This window comes from Hyperolius riggenbachi, chromosome 10 (genome assembly GCF_040937935.1).
Source record: "Hyperolius riggenbachi isolate aHypRig1 chromosome 10, aHypRig1.pri, whole genome shotgun sequence".
NCBI classification, from domain to species: domain Eukaryota; kingdom Metazoa; phylum Chordata; class Amphibia; order Anura; family Hyperoliidae; genus Hyperolius; species Hyperolius riggenbachi.
Window position 1 is genome coordinate 49,884,296 of NC_090655.1, and position 17,597 is coordinate 49,901,892.

General features: G+C 43.7%; 1 protein-coding gene across 5 annotated transcripts in view; it reads right to left on the bottom strand.

The window, feature by feature from the left end:
• PIANP (PILR alpha associated neural protein) overlaps positions 1-17,597 on the bottom strand; it is a 51,396-nt gene that overhangs the window by 7,413 nt on the left and 26,386 nt on the right. For all 5 annotated transcript variants that reach the window (XM_068255042.1, XM_068255039.1, XM_068255040.1 and 2 more), the window contains one exon: positions 4,869-5,054. In XM_068255042.1, coding sequence (XP_068111143.1) covers positions 4,869-5,054 — 186 coding nt within the window. The remainder of the gene's footprint in view (positions 1-4,868; positions 5,055-17,597) is intronic.

Consider the following 17,597-nt stretch of genomic DNA (forward strand, 5'->3'; position numbering starts at 1 on the left):
GGGTACCTCGCGGCACGTTGCGCAGAGTCGTTGGGGATCTTAAAGATTCGATCTGTTGTGACCGCCATTATCGTAGTGTGACACTAAACGGCGTTTGCGTGATCGTGCGCTTGTACCCACTTTGCGAAATTTTGGAAACGATCGCTCAAAGTATCGACAATCATCAAGAAAATGTACAGAGATTTTGTACAGAGATGTGGATGAGGCGTGCTCCAATGTAGTCGGGAAGATAATCCAAAAACATACGGTTTGTCAAAACAGCAAAACTGTGTTTAGGTAATACCTTTAATGATTTACCGTGTAGTTTTCTTTCAAGCTCTGTTTTTAATGACCAATTAATGTTTGTATTATGACAGGCTGTCCCACTTAATAGGTGTCTGGAGACTCCAGTGTACATGCTTCCTTGCTTGCTTGCTATTGAACACCTTTTCACGCATCCCAATCTATTCTTGTCTCCTGGCTTGTTAAGCCAATTGTATATTGACTGTGTTTAGTTCAATTGTTAAATGCTGCTACAGAGCCTCCGCACAGAGGAAGTTTTTTTTTTTTTTTTTTAACAATTCAAAGAAGTAAAAGCCTAATGGTAGCCCATACATCAGGCGATTACAAGAGACAAATCTCTCTTTGATCTAGTCTGATGGGTCTCAGCTACTGTATGATATAGCTGAACCTGTACCTATCACTAGACACTAGCTCTCTGACCCTGCCGCTATGTAACTTCAGCTACACTCTGGCCAAACTCACAAGTGATCTAACCACAATCCCGACTGATATATTTGTTCAGCTACATAACTGGTGTGCGCTTGGCTATGTAGCACACTACAACCCTCCAGCACACTATAGCCACTATTTGCAGTGTGGTTTATGGTACTGCCATGTCACCTTTCGCAAAAAAATTCCCTGCTTCCACCTCCTTGCTTTGTACAGCGCTGTGGGAGTGGTTGGTGCTATACCTCCTTGCTTTGTAGTTGTACAGAGCTGTGGGAGTGGTTGGTGCTATACCTCATCACTATGAACAGAGCTGTGGGAATCGTTGGTGCTATACCTCATAATTTTGTACAGAGCTGTGGGAGAGGTTGGTGCTATACCTCATCAATTTGTAAAGAGCGTGGCAGTGGTTGGTGCTATATCTCAACACTGTACAGAGCTGTGGGAGTGGTTGGTACTATACCTTGTCACTTTGAACAGAGCTGTGGGAGTAGTTGGTGCTATACCTTGTCACTTTGTACAGAGCTGTGGGAGTAGTTGGTGCTATACCTCATCACTTTATACAGAGCTGTGGGAGAGGTAGGTGCTATACCTCATCACTTTGAACAGAGCTGTGGGAGTGGTTGGTGCTATACCTCAACACTGTACAGAGCTGTGGGAGTGGTTGATGCTATATCTCTGACACTGTACAGAGTTGTGGGAGTGGTTGGTGCTATACCTCGACACTGTACAGAGCTGTGGGTGTGGTTGGTGCTATACCTCGACACTGTGCAGAGCTGTGGGAGTGGTTGGTGCTATACCTCATCACTTTGTACAGAGCTGTGGGAGTGTTTGGTGCATTGTGCAGAGTAATTATAAGACACCTGAGGGATGGGTTACAATAAGGGAATGCCTACAGGGTCCCAAAGAAGAACACTTGAAAGAAAAATTACAGAAAACAAGAGGGAGGGGTTACAGGATACACGTGGAAGGAGATACAAGATACAAAACCACTGAGAGGTTACAAAGAGGGATGGGGGGGGTGGGGGGGGGGTGTTATAGTACAGACAGGAAGTAGGTTCTGCCCAGTCTTGATGTAGTGAGCTGTACTTTGGCTAACTTCAATATGCACGCACGTACATACGGGGTAGGCTAGTTACAGAGAGATGTAACATGTGTTTGATGTGTTTGAAGTGGTTGATATCTCTGGAACCACTAATCAGCGTAGTATGCAGATTTCACTGAAGGTAACCCCAGAATGTGTTTATTTACATTTTATATTCTACTGTCCGGGTTTGCAAATGTTGGTGCAGAACTGGATAATTCTGAGAACTTCTGCATTGGAGACTTCAGTTTTAGGCCAGAAACCCACTGGGAGCGCTTTGTAAGCGTGAGTGATTTGAAAAAAGCTCTTGGTAATGCAATGCTATGGGGGAGTTTATAAAATCACACCACTCAAGTGGGATCACACCCATAGTATTACATTAGCTAGAGCTTTTCAAATCACAAAGCGCTCAGAAAAGCTCTCCTAGTGGGTTTCTAGCCTTACAGGGACTTTTGGGGAGTAGATATTCTATTCTGCAATTACTTAATTTGCCATTAGATGGTGCTGGCGATATGAATTTTATGGTATCTTTTTTATCTATGCTGGAAGTTCCCACCCCAATATGTTCAGTGTTATAATGTTGGTCAGCAGCAAGATCAGGCTGCATCATGGAATACCAGTTGTCTGGCAGTCCTGCTGATCAGATCCGGGACAAGGTCCTCCAGCACCCAAGGCTGAGACACTAAAGTGCGTCCCTCCATCGCTCCCACCCCAGCCGTCACACACTGATTGCTATTAGACTAAGAGGCAGTCCAGGGCCCCCAACACCTTAAACTCTAGTTATATGGCTTGCAGTCACTGCCATGTATTCCCTTTTCTTATTTCTCTCTGCTTCAAACACAATAGGGGAATTATAGCTGAGTGAGTTGTGCACCCCCTCCTACACTGCGCCATGAGGCTGGAGCCTCTCTCACCTCGGCCCAGCCGTGCTGCTGATCTTTCTGGCATCAGTAGTGTCTGAATCACACATCTGAAACCAGCATGCAGCTAATCTTGTTGGATTTTTGTCAGAAACATCAGATCTGTATGCTAGTTCAGGGTCTATGGCTAAAAGTGTTATAGAAACCCAGGACAGCCAGGCAACTAGTTTTGTTTCAAATTTAAAAATATTGTCAGCCTCCATATCCCTCTCACTTCAGGTTCCCTTTAACCCACTGCAACCACTGCCCATATCTTGGCATTTGGAACCACTATGCAGCAGCTGAAGTAACACAGTAACACAGTGTTGAACATCAGAAAAACAGGGTCCATGTTTAGAGTGCATCTGCCGGCCAAAATACACTGCTTGTGGTGTTATTTATTTTGTTCTACCATTCAGTAAACATGATGCTGAACTAACGTTCTGGCAAATGCCTAGGTGAAATGTTCTCAGTGTTCCCGCACAGTACTGTGGCACTCGTGTTCCTAGTGGACAATTGTGTAGAGAACAGAATCCAGGCACCAATAGGTTGCGATGCAAGCACCGTGCTTTTACTCCTTCCTCAATCACATACAGACAATGGCATATAAAAGCGGCCTGACAGCCATTTCGCGAGATACACTCGCTTCCACAGAGACCAGACAACAATTGACTTATGGATATGTTGTCTTTTTTTCTGTGCTTACGTGTTCCTAGTCAGTGGTGTAGCAATAGGGGTTGCAGAGGTAACGACCGCATCGGGGCCCTTGGGCTGGAGGGGCCCTTCCTCAACTACAGTTTTAGCTGTTTATCCTGAGGTGGTAATAATCATGTCTATAGATGCTCTGAATAGTAGTAATTATTTACACACTGTTCCCCATCCCCTTCTTTCACCTCTGACACTGGATGACCTTGGCAGGTTTCGTTGCGCCGTTTCAAGTGTTACGTATAAAGTGCTGGGGGGGGGGGGGATGTAAAACTCTCACCAGGGCCCAAAGCTCCATAGCTACGCCAATGTTCCTAGTGGCAAAGTAGGTTTATTGATGGGAACGCAATTGGCAAAATAATCATATGGGTTAGCTTTAAGTCTGCAGCATGTTCTACAGTAGGGGTGTCAAACCAGTCCACATTTATGACACAGCTCAAAACTAATTGATGGGTCTGAATCAGGAACGGTGTGGTCCATCAGGTAGAACACATTCCTCTCTTTCTCAGGCCATCCTAAACACTGGCATGGATCTGGCCCTCCAGGCCTGGAGTTCGACACCTGTGTTCTACACGGTTCTCCATTTTATGCTTTGAGTGGCTGGGAGGTGTAATGGTTAAGGGCTTTGCTTCTGACACAGAAGACCTGGGTTCGAATCTCAGCTCTTCCTGTTCAAGAAAACCAGCACCAATTCAGTAAGGAGTTGTTGGACTAGACTTTCTAACACTGCTGCTGCCTATTGAGCATGCCCTAGTGGCTTGCTAGATCAGTTAGATCAGTTCTGGTCCACCTTCACCAAGTCAAGGCCTGAAGTCAAAGTTTGTGAGGGGGGATGGAAGTTATTCACTTAAAGGGAACCTGAAGTGAGAGGGATATAGAGCCTGACATTTTATTTATTTTTAAACAATGCTAGTTGCCTGGCTGTCCTGGGTTTCTATACCACGTTTAGCCATAGACCCTGAACTAGCATGCAGATCTGATGTTTCTGACAAAAATCTGACAAGATTAGCTGCATGCTGGTTTCAGGCGTGTGATTCAGATACTACGGATGCCAGAAAGATCAGCAGGATTGTCGGGCAACTGGTATTGTTTACAAAGAAATAAATTTGGCAGCCTCCATATACCTCTCCCTTTAGCTTCCCTTTAAACTTTTTAGTCAGAAGAGAAGACACCTTTGGACTTTGAAGTACCCAAGCTTGACAAGGCATAATTACATAGGAGGTGGGAGATGTGAGGTAACCATAGGCACAAACACAGCTTAGCATTACAACGTAACCAGGTTCTGACCATATTGTATAAATGGCCTGTTGGTTTTAAAGCTACAGTAATTAGCAAGCTAGCGTAGATATTTATGCTGCTAATGCTCTTCATTGTTGATAGACGTTGCTGTGTTTTGTTGACAGTCTGTGAAGGGGACTCTGATTGGCTGCTGTAAGGCTTTATTTCTCTGGGATGGAGTGGGTTTGACTTACTTGGTTGTCCTGCAGGGGGCACTCCTCTCATCTAGTCCACTTTTGTTGAAGTCCCCAAGTTTAAGTGGGTGGAGCCCAGGGATATCTGTGTCTGGTGATAGGTCGGTTAGGGGCTGCAAGCTTCCTTCTTCTGGTAACGTACAGCGATCATTGCGATTCCGCCTGCGTTTCTGTCTGCGCTCACAACTGAGAGGACAAAAACAATGAAAAGGAGGTTGTCTTAATGCACAAAATGTTAAGTCAAGAATGTATATTCTGACTATAGACTGATTCAGAGGCTTCAACTTATCAGTCACCACCATTATCCCAGCAGTCATGTTTTGCTATCCACTCTCCTGACAGAGAAACCTTACTGGCATTTTATTATTATTATTTATTGTATTTATAAAGCGCCAACATATTACGCAGCGCTGCACAATAGATGGGTTAACATACAAGGTAGGACACACAGTAAACTCACAACAAAACAAGATCATGCAAATGATTTGATAACAGTACAGTGTCATAGGTCAAAATAGAGACTGTTGTAGTCCACAAGAGGGGTGATTGACAGTAAGATTGCATAATCAAGCCAGAATCACTAGTGAGTTGGGCCCTGCCAGAGGCTTACAATCTAAATGGTGGGGGTGGCGATAATAGGTACATCTGTTGAGAGGGTGTCTAACAGAACGTATTATGGTGCTGGTGTAGGGGGGTATGCGAGCATGAAAAGGTGAGTCTTGAGAGCTTGTTTGAAGGTATTAAAGGCGGGGGTGAGTCTGATGGCTGGTGGGAGCGAGTTCCAAAGAGTGGGGGCAGCCCTAGTGAAGTCCTGGCATCTACTGTATATCTATTGATCCTGATTCTGAACCCCCCGTAAAAATAAAGCGGGTTACCCTGTTCCAAACTTGAATTGAAAATTAAAAGGCAAAATAAATTTACACACATCATACTTACCTCCCGTGTAGTACTTATCAATCTCTTTCTCCTCTCCTGCGTCCTGTTTGTCCACTGTGATCAATGGAATTTTCCATCCTCCATTTTAAAAAATGGTCAGAACACTGTTAAACTGTAATATTGCCCACTTGAGCCATAGGAAAGCATGAACATTACCTTGTTCATCATTTGTCCTTTCAGTTATAACTGACAGCAACTAAAATGTTTCAGTTCTGACAAAATTTGTCAGAACTGGAAGGAATGGTTGTAAGATAAAAAAATGTCGAGCTTCTTAGAGGAACTGACGGGGAGGTAAGTATGTAATATTCAATGACCTTAATCCCCCTCTGAGTGACAGTATAAGAATCACTGATATTCACTGCTTGTACAAAGTTTGGAAGCTCCTATTTAACCTCCCTGGCGTTCAATTTCCCCTGAATTTCTGTGCAAAAGGTGATCAAATTAATTTTCATAACTTTTTTTTCCTGTAACTTGCCAAAATGTGTCAAGCAGGGGCCTAGTATATAGTGCAGGAGAGTGTTGCTGTGAATGGTATTGACATGCATACACATCATGTTTTGTATTGACGTGTATAACCGTCAATACCACTGGGGGGTTAAAATAACAGTGCATGATTTTCTTATTGATTTACCTACACTTTTGAAGCTTGGCCACAAGTGACTGCTGCAGCCACCAAAGACACAAGGAATATCAGAGAAGGAAGACGAGAGGGAGGTCTTTGGTCAGTGGAATCGTCTCATATTTATGGTTGAAGGAAGCATGGGCGTAACAATTGGGGCTGCAGCCCATGCGCCCGCGGGGGGGCCCGTTTTGTGGGGTTGGAGGGGTCACAGCATGAGGGGAAAGCTATGGCCATACTTGGCGGGGAGGGGAGACGCCCCCCCCCCCTCACCTCGGGCTCTCCCCTCCAGCCTCAATAACCATATGTGTGCAGCGGCAGCTACATACCTTCCGTGCGCTCCAGTGTGGGCGCTTCTCACTCTAGCCTCTGACGCAACTTCCTGTATAAACAGGAAGTCGCGTCAGACACTAGAGAGAGAAGCGTCCGCGCTGGAGCGCACGGAAGGTATGTAACTGCCGCTTCCCGCTGCTGCACACGTATGGTTATTGAAGCTGGAGGGAAGAGCCCGAGGTGAGGGGGGGGGGGCGTCCCCCCTCACCGCCGAGTGTGGCCATTGCTTTCCCCTCATGCTGCGACCCCTCCAGCCCCCCAAAATGACCCTGAGCGAGTCCTGGGAGGGGGGGTAGGGGGGCCCGGTGGGTCTTAGTTACGCCCCTGGAAGGAAGATATGTTACCTGAATTTGTCATAGCCATGATCATGCAAGGGGAAGAGGGGGAGGGAACTGGTTTGTGGATGCTTTGAGAAGAGATAGGTAGCAACTTGCATTGATCAAAAATGGCTGCCATTGCAACCTACAACAGCACCATTCCTTTTAACCTAAATAAAAAAAACTGCTTTTTGTCATCTTGAAATGAACAATCTTTATACAGGCTCTTGCTGGCACAGCACTGTTGTCTAGCCCTGTTCACCAGTGACAACCACAATAGCATTAACCACAGGAGCGGTTGTGGTTGAAACTACCACATTTGCAGTGGAAGTGGGCAGCGTTCCCCAGACTTTGGCTATAACACTGTAACAGTTCCTTCCTCCCCTATGGTAAAGGGGTTCGTCCTTCAGATCAGGTGTTTTTGTGGCTACACTTGTTATGGATGTGAATGTTATGATGGCCACACTTGATTTATGACTTATAAGATGGGCTTTCAGGTTGAGAGGGTCAGTAGGAAAGGGAAAGGGTGTGAACATCGGGGTGCCATGGCAAAGTTTTCGGTGGGGGGGGCATGATTTGTAATTACGCCCCTGCCTTTGACAAGACAGCCATCCCAAACATAGTTCTAAGCTGTGTAAGGCTGTCACGTGAAAAGTATGAAAGAGTATGACCGTATAGGTGCCCAGATCTTGGCTGGTAAAGATACCAAACACTTAGTAATCTACCTTCCTTCGGGATATGCCCTCCTATTTCTCCACTAATTTCCGCAACAGCTGGATACACGAACGTTAGCTTAGCCAGGACTGATTTTCTTTAAGGAGATTTCAATATTTCAGATTATGATGATCTTTCACAATATGATTTCAGAGATCTGGTGGGACTGGGCTTCACGTGAACTGTGAAATGTGCTGCTTGAAGAGGAACTTTACTGTGTATAACTTAATCAAAATTGCTAAATAATTTAGTCAATGTTTGCCCATAGGATAGCCTTTCCTTCCCCCGGGCTGGGACTGTCATGGGTTGGGAGGCTCCGTCCCATGGCAGCCCCCTCTTCCCCGTGTCCCGATACAGCTCCCCACCAGCCCCAGTGTAAGCAGAGTAGTGGCACAGCGGTAGTCCAGCTTGTGTCTCCCCCTCAGGGCTCCTACAATGTGCACCCATCCTCCACTGTTCACTGTTCGTTCTACTACCTGGTTCACCTCCTGCAGGTCATGTGATTACATGCAACATGAGTAGATCAAGATGAGCAGAGTTCACATAGCCAGAGGTGTACTCTATCAGAGTTTATTATAATGCGATTCAATTATACAGTAAAGTCTCAGTTATCCGGCACTGATGAGGATGGGCTCATGTGTGCTTTCTGGTTGCTTGAGACTCAATTTTAAAAAAAGGCCTAGCTAATACAGTACTATAACCAGAGGCGCCTCTAGCCATTTTGTCATTCCAGGCGACCTGTGGCAAACCCCCCCACCCCCCTAATGAAAATAATCATAAGGCAGCAGCGTTTCACCAGAAAATAATCATAATGCAGCAGCATTTCACCAGAAAATAATCGTAATGCGGCAGCGTTTCACCAGAAAATAATCATAATGCAGCAGCATTTCACCAGAAAATAATCGTAATGCGGAAGTATTTCACCAGAAAATAATCGTAGTGCGGCAGCATTTCACCAGAAAATAATGGTAATGCAGCAGTGTTTTACCAGAAAATAATCGTAATGCAGCAGTGTTTTACCAGAAAATAATCGTAATGCGGCAGCGTTTTAACAGAAAATCATTGTAATGCGGCAGCGTTTCACCAGAAAATAATCCTAATGCGGCAATGTTTCACCAGAAAATCGTAATGTGGCAGCGTTTCACCAGAAAATAATTGTAATGCGGAAGAGTTTTACCAGAACATTATCGTAATGCGGTAGCGTTTCACCAGAAAATAACCGTAATGTGGCAAAGTTTCACCAGAAAATAATCGTAATGCAGCAGCATTTCACCAGAATTTATCAACCCCCCTTCATTAGTGCTATATATCTATCCTATATAATAATATGCAAGTGTCCCTGCTTCCTCCTTTGTCTCTGTGTCCTTAGGTCCGTGCTTTTTGCTACTGCGTATGTGCGCAGCATGGACCCGGACAGCCGTTGAGACAGGAGGACGGGGACAGAGAGCCGGGCGCACATGCGACGGATGCGCGTGCCTTCGCACGTTCAAAATACAAACAGACCTAGAGCTTGTTTTTAAAAGGGCTTGGGTCTACGTGTGTGTGTGTGTGTGTGTGTGTGTGTGTGTGTGTGTGTGTGTGTGTGTGTGTGTGTGTGTGTGTGTGTGTGTGTGTGTGTGTGTGTGTGTGTGTGTGTGTGTGTGTGTGTGTGTGTGTATGTATATATGTATGTATGTATTTACAGTGTATATATACAGTAGATTGTGAAAGTTTGGGCAACCTTCTTAATCGTCATGATTTTCCTGTATAAATCGTTGGTTGTTAAGATAAAAGTCAGTTAAATATATCATATAGGAGACACACACAGTGATATTTGAGAAGTGAAATGAAGTTTATTGGGTTTACAGAAAGCGTGCAATAATTGTTTAAATAATTAAATAAAATCGGTCGGGTGCATAAATTTGGGCACTGTTGTCATTTTATTGATTCCAAAACCTTTAGAACTAATTATTGGAACTCAAATTGGCTTGGTAAGCTCAATGACCCCTGACCTACATACATAGGTGAATCCAATTATGAGAAAGCGTATTTAAGGGGCTCAATTGTAAGTTTCCCTTCTCTTTTAATTTTCTCTGGAGAGTAGCAACATGGGGGTCTCAAAACAACTCTCAAATGATCTGAAGACAAATCTTGTTCACCATCATAGTTTAGGGGAAGGATACAGAAAGCTATCTGAGAGATTTCAGCTGTCTATTTCCACAGTTAGGAACATACAGAGGAAATGGAAGACCACAGGCTCAGTTCAAGTTAAGGCTCAAAGTGGTAGACCAAGAAAAATCTCGGATAGACAGAAGCGACGAATGGTGGGAACAGTCAGAATCAACCCACAGACCAGCACCAAAGACCTACAACGTTGTCTTGCTGCATCGTTCTGTGCATCGTTCAACCATTCGGCGCACTTTACACAAGGAGATGCTGTATGTGAGAGTGATGCAGAGGAAGCTTTTTCTCCGCCCACAGCACAAACAGAACCGCTTGATGTATGCTAAAGCACATTTGGACAAGCCAGCTTCATTTTGGAATAAGGTGCTGTGGACTGATGAAACTAAAATGTGAGTTATTTAGGCACAACAAGGGGCGTTATGCGTGGAGGAAAAAGAACACAGCATTCCAAAAGAAACCACCTGCTACCTACAGTAAAATATGGTGGTGGTTCCATCATGCTGTGGGGCTGTGTGGCCATTTCAAGGATTCGGAATCTTGTCAAAGTTGAGGGACGCAAGGATTCCACTCAGTATCAGCAGATTCTGGAGACCAATGTCCAGGAATCAGTGACAAAGCTGAAGCTGCGCCAGGGCTGGTTCTTTCAACAAGACAAAGACCCTAAACACTGCTCAAAATCCACTAAGGCATTTATGCAGAGGAACAAGTACAATGTTCTGGAATGGCCATCTCAGTCCCTAGACCTGAATATAATGGAAAATCTGTGAACTGAGAACTGTCCATGCTCGGAAGCCATAAAACCTGAATGAACTAGAGATGTTTTGTAAAGAGCAATGGTCCAAAATACCTTCAAACAGAATCCAGACTCTCATTGGAACCTACAGGAAACATTTAGAGCATGTGTGTCGAACTCCAGGCCTGGAGGGCCAGATCCATGCCAGTGTTTAGGATGGACTGAGAAAGAGAGGAATGTGTTCTACCTGATGGATCACACCTCTCCTGATTCAGACCCATCAATCCATTTAAACTGTATCAAAAATGTGTGAGGATCTCGGCCCGTGTAGGACCGGTTTGACATACCTGGTTTAGTGGCTGTAATTTCTGCAAAAGGAGGATCTACTAAATATTGATTTAATTTCTTTTTTGTGGTGCCCAAAATTATGCACCTGCCTAAGTTTGTTTAAACAATCATTGCACACTTTCTGTAAATCCAATAAACTTCATTTCAATTATCAAATATCACTGTGGGTGTCTCCTATATGATATATTTAACTGACATTTTTTATCGTAACAACCAACGATTTATACAGGAAAATCATGATGATTAACAAGGTTGCCCAAACTTTCGCATCCCATTGTGTGCAGCTCCCCCGATCATTTTCCATGCAGCAGCTCCTGCTGCACAACTCCCGCACTGCCAGGAAGGCTAGGGCTACGGGAAAATGGCACCTGAAGCCCTGCACTGGAGACACAAATACAGTGTCCAATGCAGGGCTTCGGACGCCATCTTCCCGTAGCCCTGCTCTGCCTACCGGAAACTACAAACTCCCGCATGCTGGAGGTGAGCTGCGGGCTGTGGCTGGTGAACTGGTGTGGCGTCTATCAAACGCCACAAGCCAGTTCACCCTCTGGGGGAGGACACAATCTGGCAGGGGGGCGTTAGCCTCCCCCACCCTCCCCGCACAGTGCTCCAGGCGACCGCCTGGTCGGCCTGCAGCCCCAGGCGCCTCTGACTATAACCCACTCTATATACATACCATGTATTAAATGTTAAACAGTAAGTTTATAGTAAGTATATTAACCTTGGGGAGCCGTGGAACCCAGTATTTAAGCAAATCAGAGCTCACAAACAGCCTAAGAAGTTGGCCTTTATCACTGTGAGGACTACCATCTATTTGTGCCTGTTGGTGGACACTGCTGGTTAGTTAAGTTCCAGATAACCGTGACTTTACTGTAATAAGTGTTTCTGATGCTGAAATCTGGATAATTCAAGTAAAAATGGATATTCTGAGTCATTTATTACGTTCTATCATATATTATTATAGTTCCTCTTTAAAGGGGTTCTTTCGCGAAAAAAGTAGGCAGTTAAAAAATGTGACAGATGACAGGTTTTGGGCCAGTCCATCTTTTTAAGGGGGATTCTCAGGGCTTTCTTTGTTTTCAACAGCATTTCCTGAACAACAGTTTAACTGACAAAATAGCAAGATACCAGCCGGCCTCCCTAATCACTTGCACACTATTATGTCAGTTAAATTTTGCAACTGTTGTTCAGGAAATGCTGTTGAAAACAAAGAAAGCCCTGAGAATCCCCCTTAAAAAGATGGACTGGCCCAAAACCTGTCATCTGTCACATTTTTTAACTGCCTACTTTTTTCGCGAAATAACTCCTTTAACTGTGAACTCCAATCTCAACTGAACTTCACAAAAATATTTACTGTATGTATTGTCTGCTGATTGACGTCAACAACCTAGTAACCCAGCATAACAACCGATTGTCTTCAACACTGGTAAAGGTTTATCACATACAAAATAGTAGTTTCTAACAATAAATCTTCTCAGCTGATTAACACATTGAAAACTGTCTACTCATTCTGCGTGAAACTTGCAACAACCACCTCAAAATAGCAAATATTTCTTATCTTTCTTCACTGGCAAAGTGTCAACCATCTATGCAAGCGTTACACCAACTTCTTTAAAAGACAAAAGAACCAGACTAGCATCTAAAAACCTTGTATACAAGAATGTGTGAGAAAGATAGTGGCATTATCCTCCAGTGGGACAACCGGTGACCTTTTTCCTGGTCCAACCAATCCATTATTGCAATTTACAGAGTTATCAGCTCAACTTTACGCAAAGTATGTCAGAGCAGTTTGTAATTCGGCCTATACTCAGAGGCACTGAAGAAAGCCATCACCAAAGCACTGCTAAAGAAACTATAACTACGGTAGATACTGAGTCTGTAACTACTGAAGGTTTTGGGGAAAAAAGCAGTTACACTAAGCAACTTGAATCCAAGTTAACCAATAAAACATATGATATCTTGTAGTCTGGATCCAGAAAAAGACACAGCACCAAAACCGCACTAATTCGGGTAATGAAAGACTACTTTTAGTAAGCGATAAGGGCAAAAGCTCAATCTTATCGCTTGTTATTGTAGTTGATTTTGTCTCACGTGGTGTTGTGCAAAGTATAGGCTTTCCACTACCAAGGCGACTGGTTGGAACTACTCTTACCTGTTTTTAAATAGAATCCTAGAGATTTTATTTTGTATTAAAAAGATAAAAAAGTTAATTGAATGTTTTTACTGTCTCAGCTGAGTCTTCCATAGCCACAATCTATGAACTATTGACCTTTTTTTATCTATTCTTTGCACTTTGGCAGGAAAGAGTTTTATGGCTTGTAATTAGTTATCAGTGAGAGTTAAGCTAAGTACCCACAGGAAGATGAGATTGGGAAACTCTGCTGAGGAATGACTGCGGACCCTATAGACCAAATAGAGAGAAACTGTCATTTACATACCCAAATTCTTAACCCTAACCTTGAGAAAAAGAACATAGCCTAGTTCTATGCAGTACTGACACTGTACATGTTTATCTCATCATGTCACTTGTCAGTTCCGATACACTTTAAGCTAATTTATACATTTGATTCCTCCCACTTGGATTACTGCCCCCTACAGTTTGTGCATAATGCTTCAACCAGTGAATTCTCCCTGCTCCTCACTCATTTTCATTGTTCTTCAAACTTCCCCCTGATTGCCAGTAAAATGAAGAATCCTTTTTATAGGTCTGTATGCTGGCTTTCCATACTTTGAATATTAGAGACCTGGAGGAACCACAGGAACCATACTCTCGTTAACGCTCTCGCTGTTCTGTAGACAAGTCTACCTTGATGTTTCCTATGAGCCAGTAATAAACATATGGTACTCGGGCCTCTGCCATGCAGCCTCAAGTCTACGAAAGTCACTTCCACAGCCGTCCCTGGACATCTTCCAAAACAGTCTAGAACTCCTCTATTCCTAAGCCTTAAGGCTGAACAGTTCTTGCATGCAGTTCCTTGAGTCCCATGAGAGAAGTACTGGAAGAATATTGTTGTTCTTATTATTACTGCAGTTACAGCTGCTAGGGGAAGTCTCTACAATAATGCTAAAGCTTAACTGTTATAATCCTTTTGTACAAATATCTGTAAACATTATCCAAAGCCAGAATATATTTACTTTACCCATAAGGGCCGGTTCACACAGACATCTGGACAGTGATAAATGACAGGCATGGTGCTTGTCGTTTAAGTGCTGGCCATTCAAGTGAATGGACAGCCGGCAGCACGATCATTTACTATTGTTCTCTCAAAAGCCGCGATCAATCTCATAGTTTTCCGTTGTCTTGTTTCATGTGGGGCTCAAAACACTATGCAAAAATCTAACAGTAAGCACTGCCAGAAGTTGACAAATGCTCTTCTACTTGCTTGCAGAAAAGCATTTGAGTGGGAGGTTGGCTGGCCTAATGCTTGTTGTGCACTACTGGACTTTCAGTAGATCCAGACAATGGTCCATATATATTGCTAACTGATATTGACACATTGTACCACTCAATATCAGATTTCAGCTGAAATCTTTCATTAGAATGTTACATACAGTAATCGTGCATCGGGCCAGGAAGACCACAATCATGCAGTTCCTAAACTGAAGCAAGTTTTTGTCAGTCTCCCCTCCTGCGGGGCAAGAACAAACTATAGAGTCCCCTCATCTTAGTACCCTGTATACAACCTGCATGCTTCTCTGCATAATGCAGGGCAACAGAAGTTTGTGGGTTATCGTCCTCAATTGCTCACTTGTGTGCTTGCAAAAACACTCTTTGGTCTTGCCTACATATTTGAGGCCATATGGGCACTCAAGCATGTAGACCACCCTCTCTGTAGCACAATTAATAAAGGAGTACATTTTATATTTATGTTCATTGGAGCTATCACAGGATGTTTCACCTCTTTGTATGAATGGACAAATCTTGCAACCATGGCAGCAGAGCATCCAATCAAGTATTCTCTGTTGAGGCCAGTTACTGCTAGTTGCTCTAAATTCACTTCGTACAAGATGATCTTTTAAGTTAGATGCACTTTGAGCAGTAAGTAGTGGTCATGGTACCACTATGTTGGCCAGCTCAGGTGAAAGCTGCAACCCATATCAATGCTTTTGAAGCATTTTCCTGAATTTTGGCTAATGTGAACCATACCTAGAATCTTATCAGTTCCACCTCACTTTCCTTTTCTATTGGCATTTTGGATTGCTTGTTTAACAAGGCCTCTTCCCTACTTTTAGCCCATGATTTTTTAGGGCACGTCTAAGTATTCAATGGGCATTCCCACACCCCCTACATTGATTTTACAGTTTTCTTGACTCAATTCAGAAGAACTCAGAAGTAGAGCAATTTCTGCGTAGCCAGAGAAATTGGCTGTACACTATTCCACGGATCAGATCGGGGATGGTGGCTGGTCGCACGAAGGAGCAAATTACCGTTGCCGTTGACATATGATATACATTTGTAACTAATTGGTTGTCCACAATTTCTAAAGTGAGGTCCAAAAAAGGTAGAGAAACTACCTCTGCCTGAAACGTAAGCCAAATATTTAGATCATTGGTGTTTAATACATCAATAAATGTTTCCAATTTGCTATATATACCCCTCCACATGACCAGCACATTGTCAATGTATCGCAACCAAAGGGTGACGTGTGCCCCAAGGGCCTGTTGGCGATATACAATCTGTCACTCCCACAGGTCAAGAAGCAAACAAGCATAGGCAGGGGCACACAACCCCCCATCGATGTTCCCCTGATTTGCCAGTAGAACCCAACTTGAAACTTAAAAGCAATTCTCCTTGAGTAGAAACTCAACCTCTGACCGCCTCTGCCTTTTCATAGGACTCAACAGTGGTGTAGCTAGAGATTATGGGAACCCATAGCAAAACTTTTATGGGGCCATCTGATGCAGGCACTTGTGAGCAATGCTACCTGCCCATACCCTATGGATAGGAGTTAATTGGGCAATTTACATTTTCATGCTATCTTCACTGAATTTAGTCCATGGCCACTGAAGCAAAGTGAGAGGGAGGAGGAACCCAAAGTTATTATTGCAAAAATCAATTAACCCTTCACACACTCACATGCAAATGTTCAAACAAATGCATTCACAGATTTACTCATCTAGGCACAACTGTTATCCCTACAGCTAAATTAAAAGCCAGGGTTTTAGTTCACAGAAGAATGCATTCTTATGCTTGGTCACCTATACTGCGTAGAAGTACCCAGGTAAACATAGGTGTCCTAACTCTGGCCCTGTAACATGCATAGTGCAGACATGCAAACACATTCATTGCATCAAACCTATCAATGGATTAGGAGCAAACATCCTAACTTCCTCTCCTGGGAAAGACAGTGCATCTTACCAATCGCACAAGGGAGCTAATGTTATGTGTCCATGTGCACCATGCGCATACACCAGCATAAGCTGTCTGCATGCTGACAAACATACAGGGGAAGGGGGGAGTGCACCGAATTGGACCCTAGCCACAGGGGTCAATGATAAGAATAAACATACATATATCCAGGCACATCGCCTCTAGTTAGGACATTAAATAAATTATTAGGGAAAGGGAGGTGCTGAAGGGGGTGTGGCTAGAAACAGCAAAAATCAATTAACCCTTCGCACACTCACATGCAAATGTTCAAACAAATGCATTCACAGATTTACTCATCCAGGCACAACTGTTATCTCTACAGCTAAATTAAAAGCCAGGGTTTTAGTTCACAGAAGAATGCATTCTTATGCTTAGTCACCTATACTGCGTAGAAGTACCCAGGTAAACATAGGTGTCCTAACTCTGGCCCTGTAACATGCATAGTGCAGACATGCAAACACATTCATTGCATCAAACCTATCAATGGATTAGGAGCACACATCCCAACTTCCTCTCCTGGGAAAGACAGTGCATCTTACCAATCACACAAGGGAGCTAATGTTATGTGTCCATGTGCACCATGCGCATACACCAGCATAAGCTGTCTGCATGCTGACAAACATACAGGGGAAGGGGTGTGTGCACCGAATTGGACCCTAGCCACAGGGGTCAATGATAAGAATAAACATACATATATCCAGGCACATCGCCTCTAGTTAGGACATTAAATAAATTATTAGGGAAAGGGAGGTGCTGAAGGGGGTGTGGCTAGAAACAGCAAAAATCAATTAACCCTTCGCACACTCACATGCAAATGTTCAAACAAATGCATTCACAGATGTACTCATCCAGGCACAACTGTTATCCCTACAGCTAAATTAAAAGCCAGGGTTTTAGTTCACAGAAGAATGCATTCTAATGCTTAGTCACCTATACTGCGTAGAAGTACCCAGGTAAACATAGGTGTCCTAACTCTGGCCCTGTAACATGCATAGTGCAGACATGCAAACACATTCATTGCATCAAACCTATCAATGGATTAGGAGCACACATCTCAACTTCCTCTCCTGGGAAAGACAGTGCATCTTACCAATCGCACAAGGGAGCTAATGTTATGTGTCCATGTGCACCATGCGCATACACCAGCATAAGCATTCCCACACCCCCTACATTGATTTTACAGTTTTCTTGACTC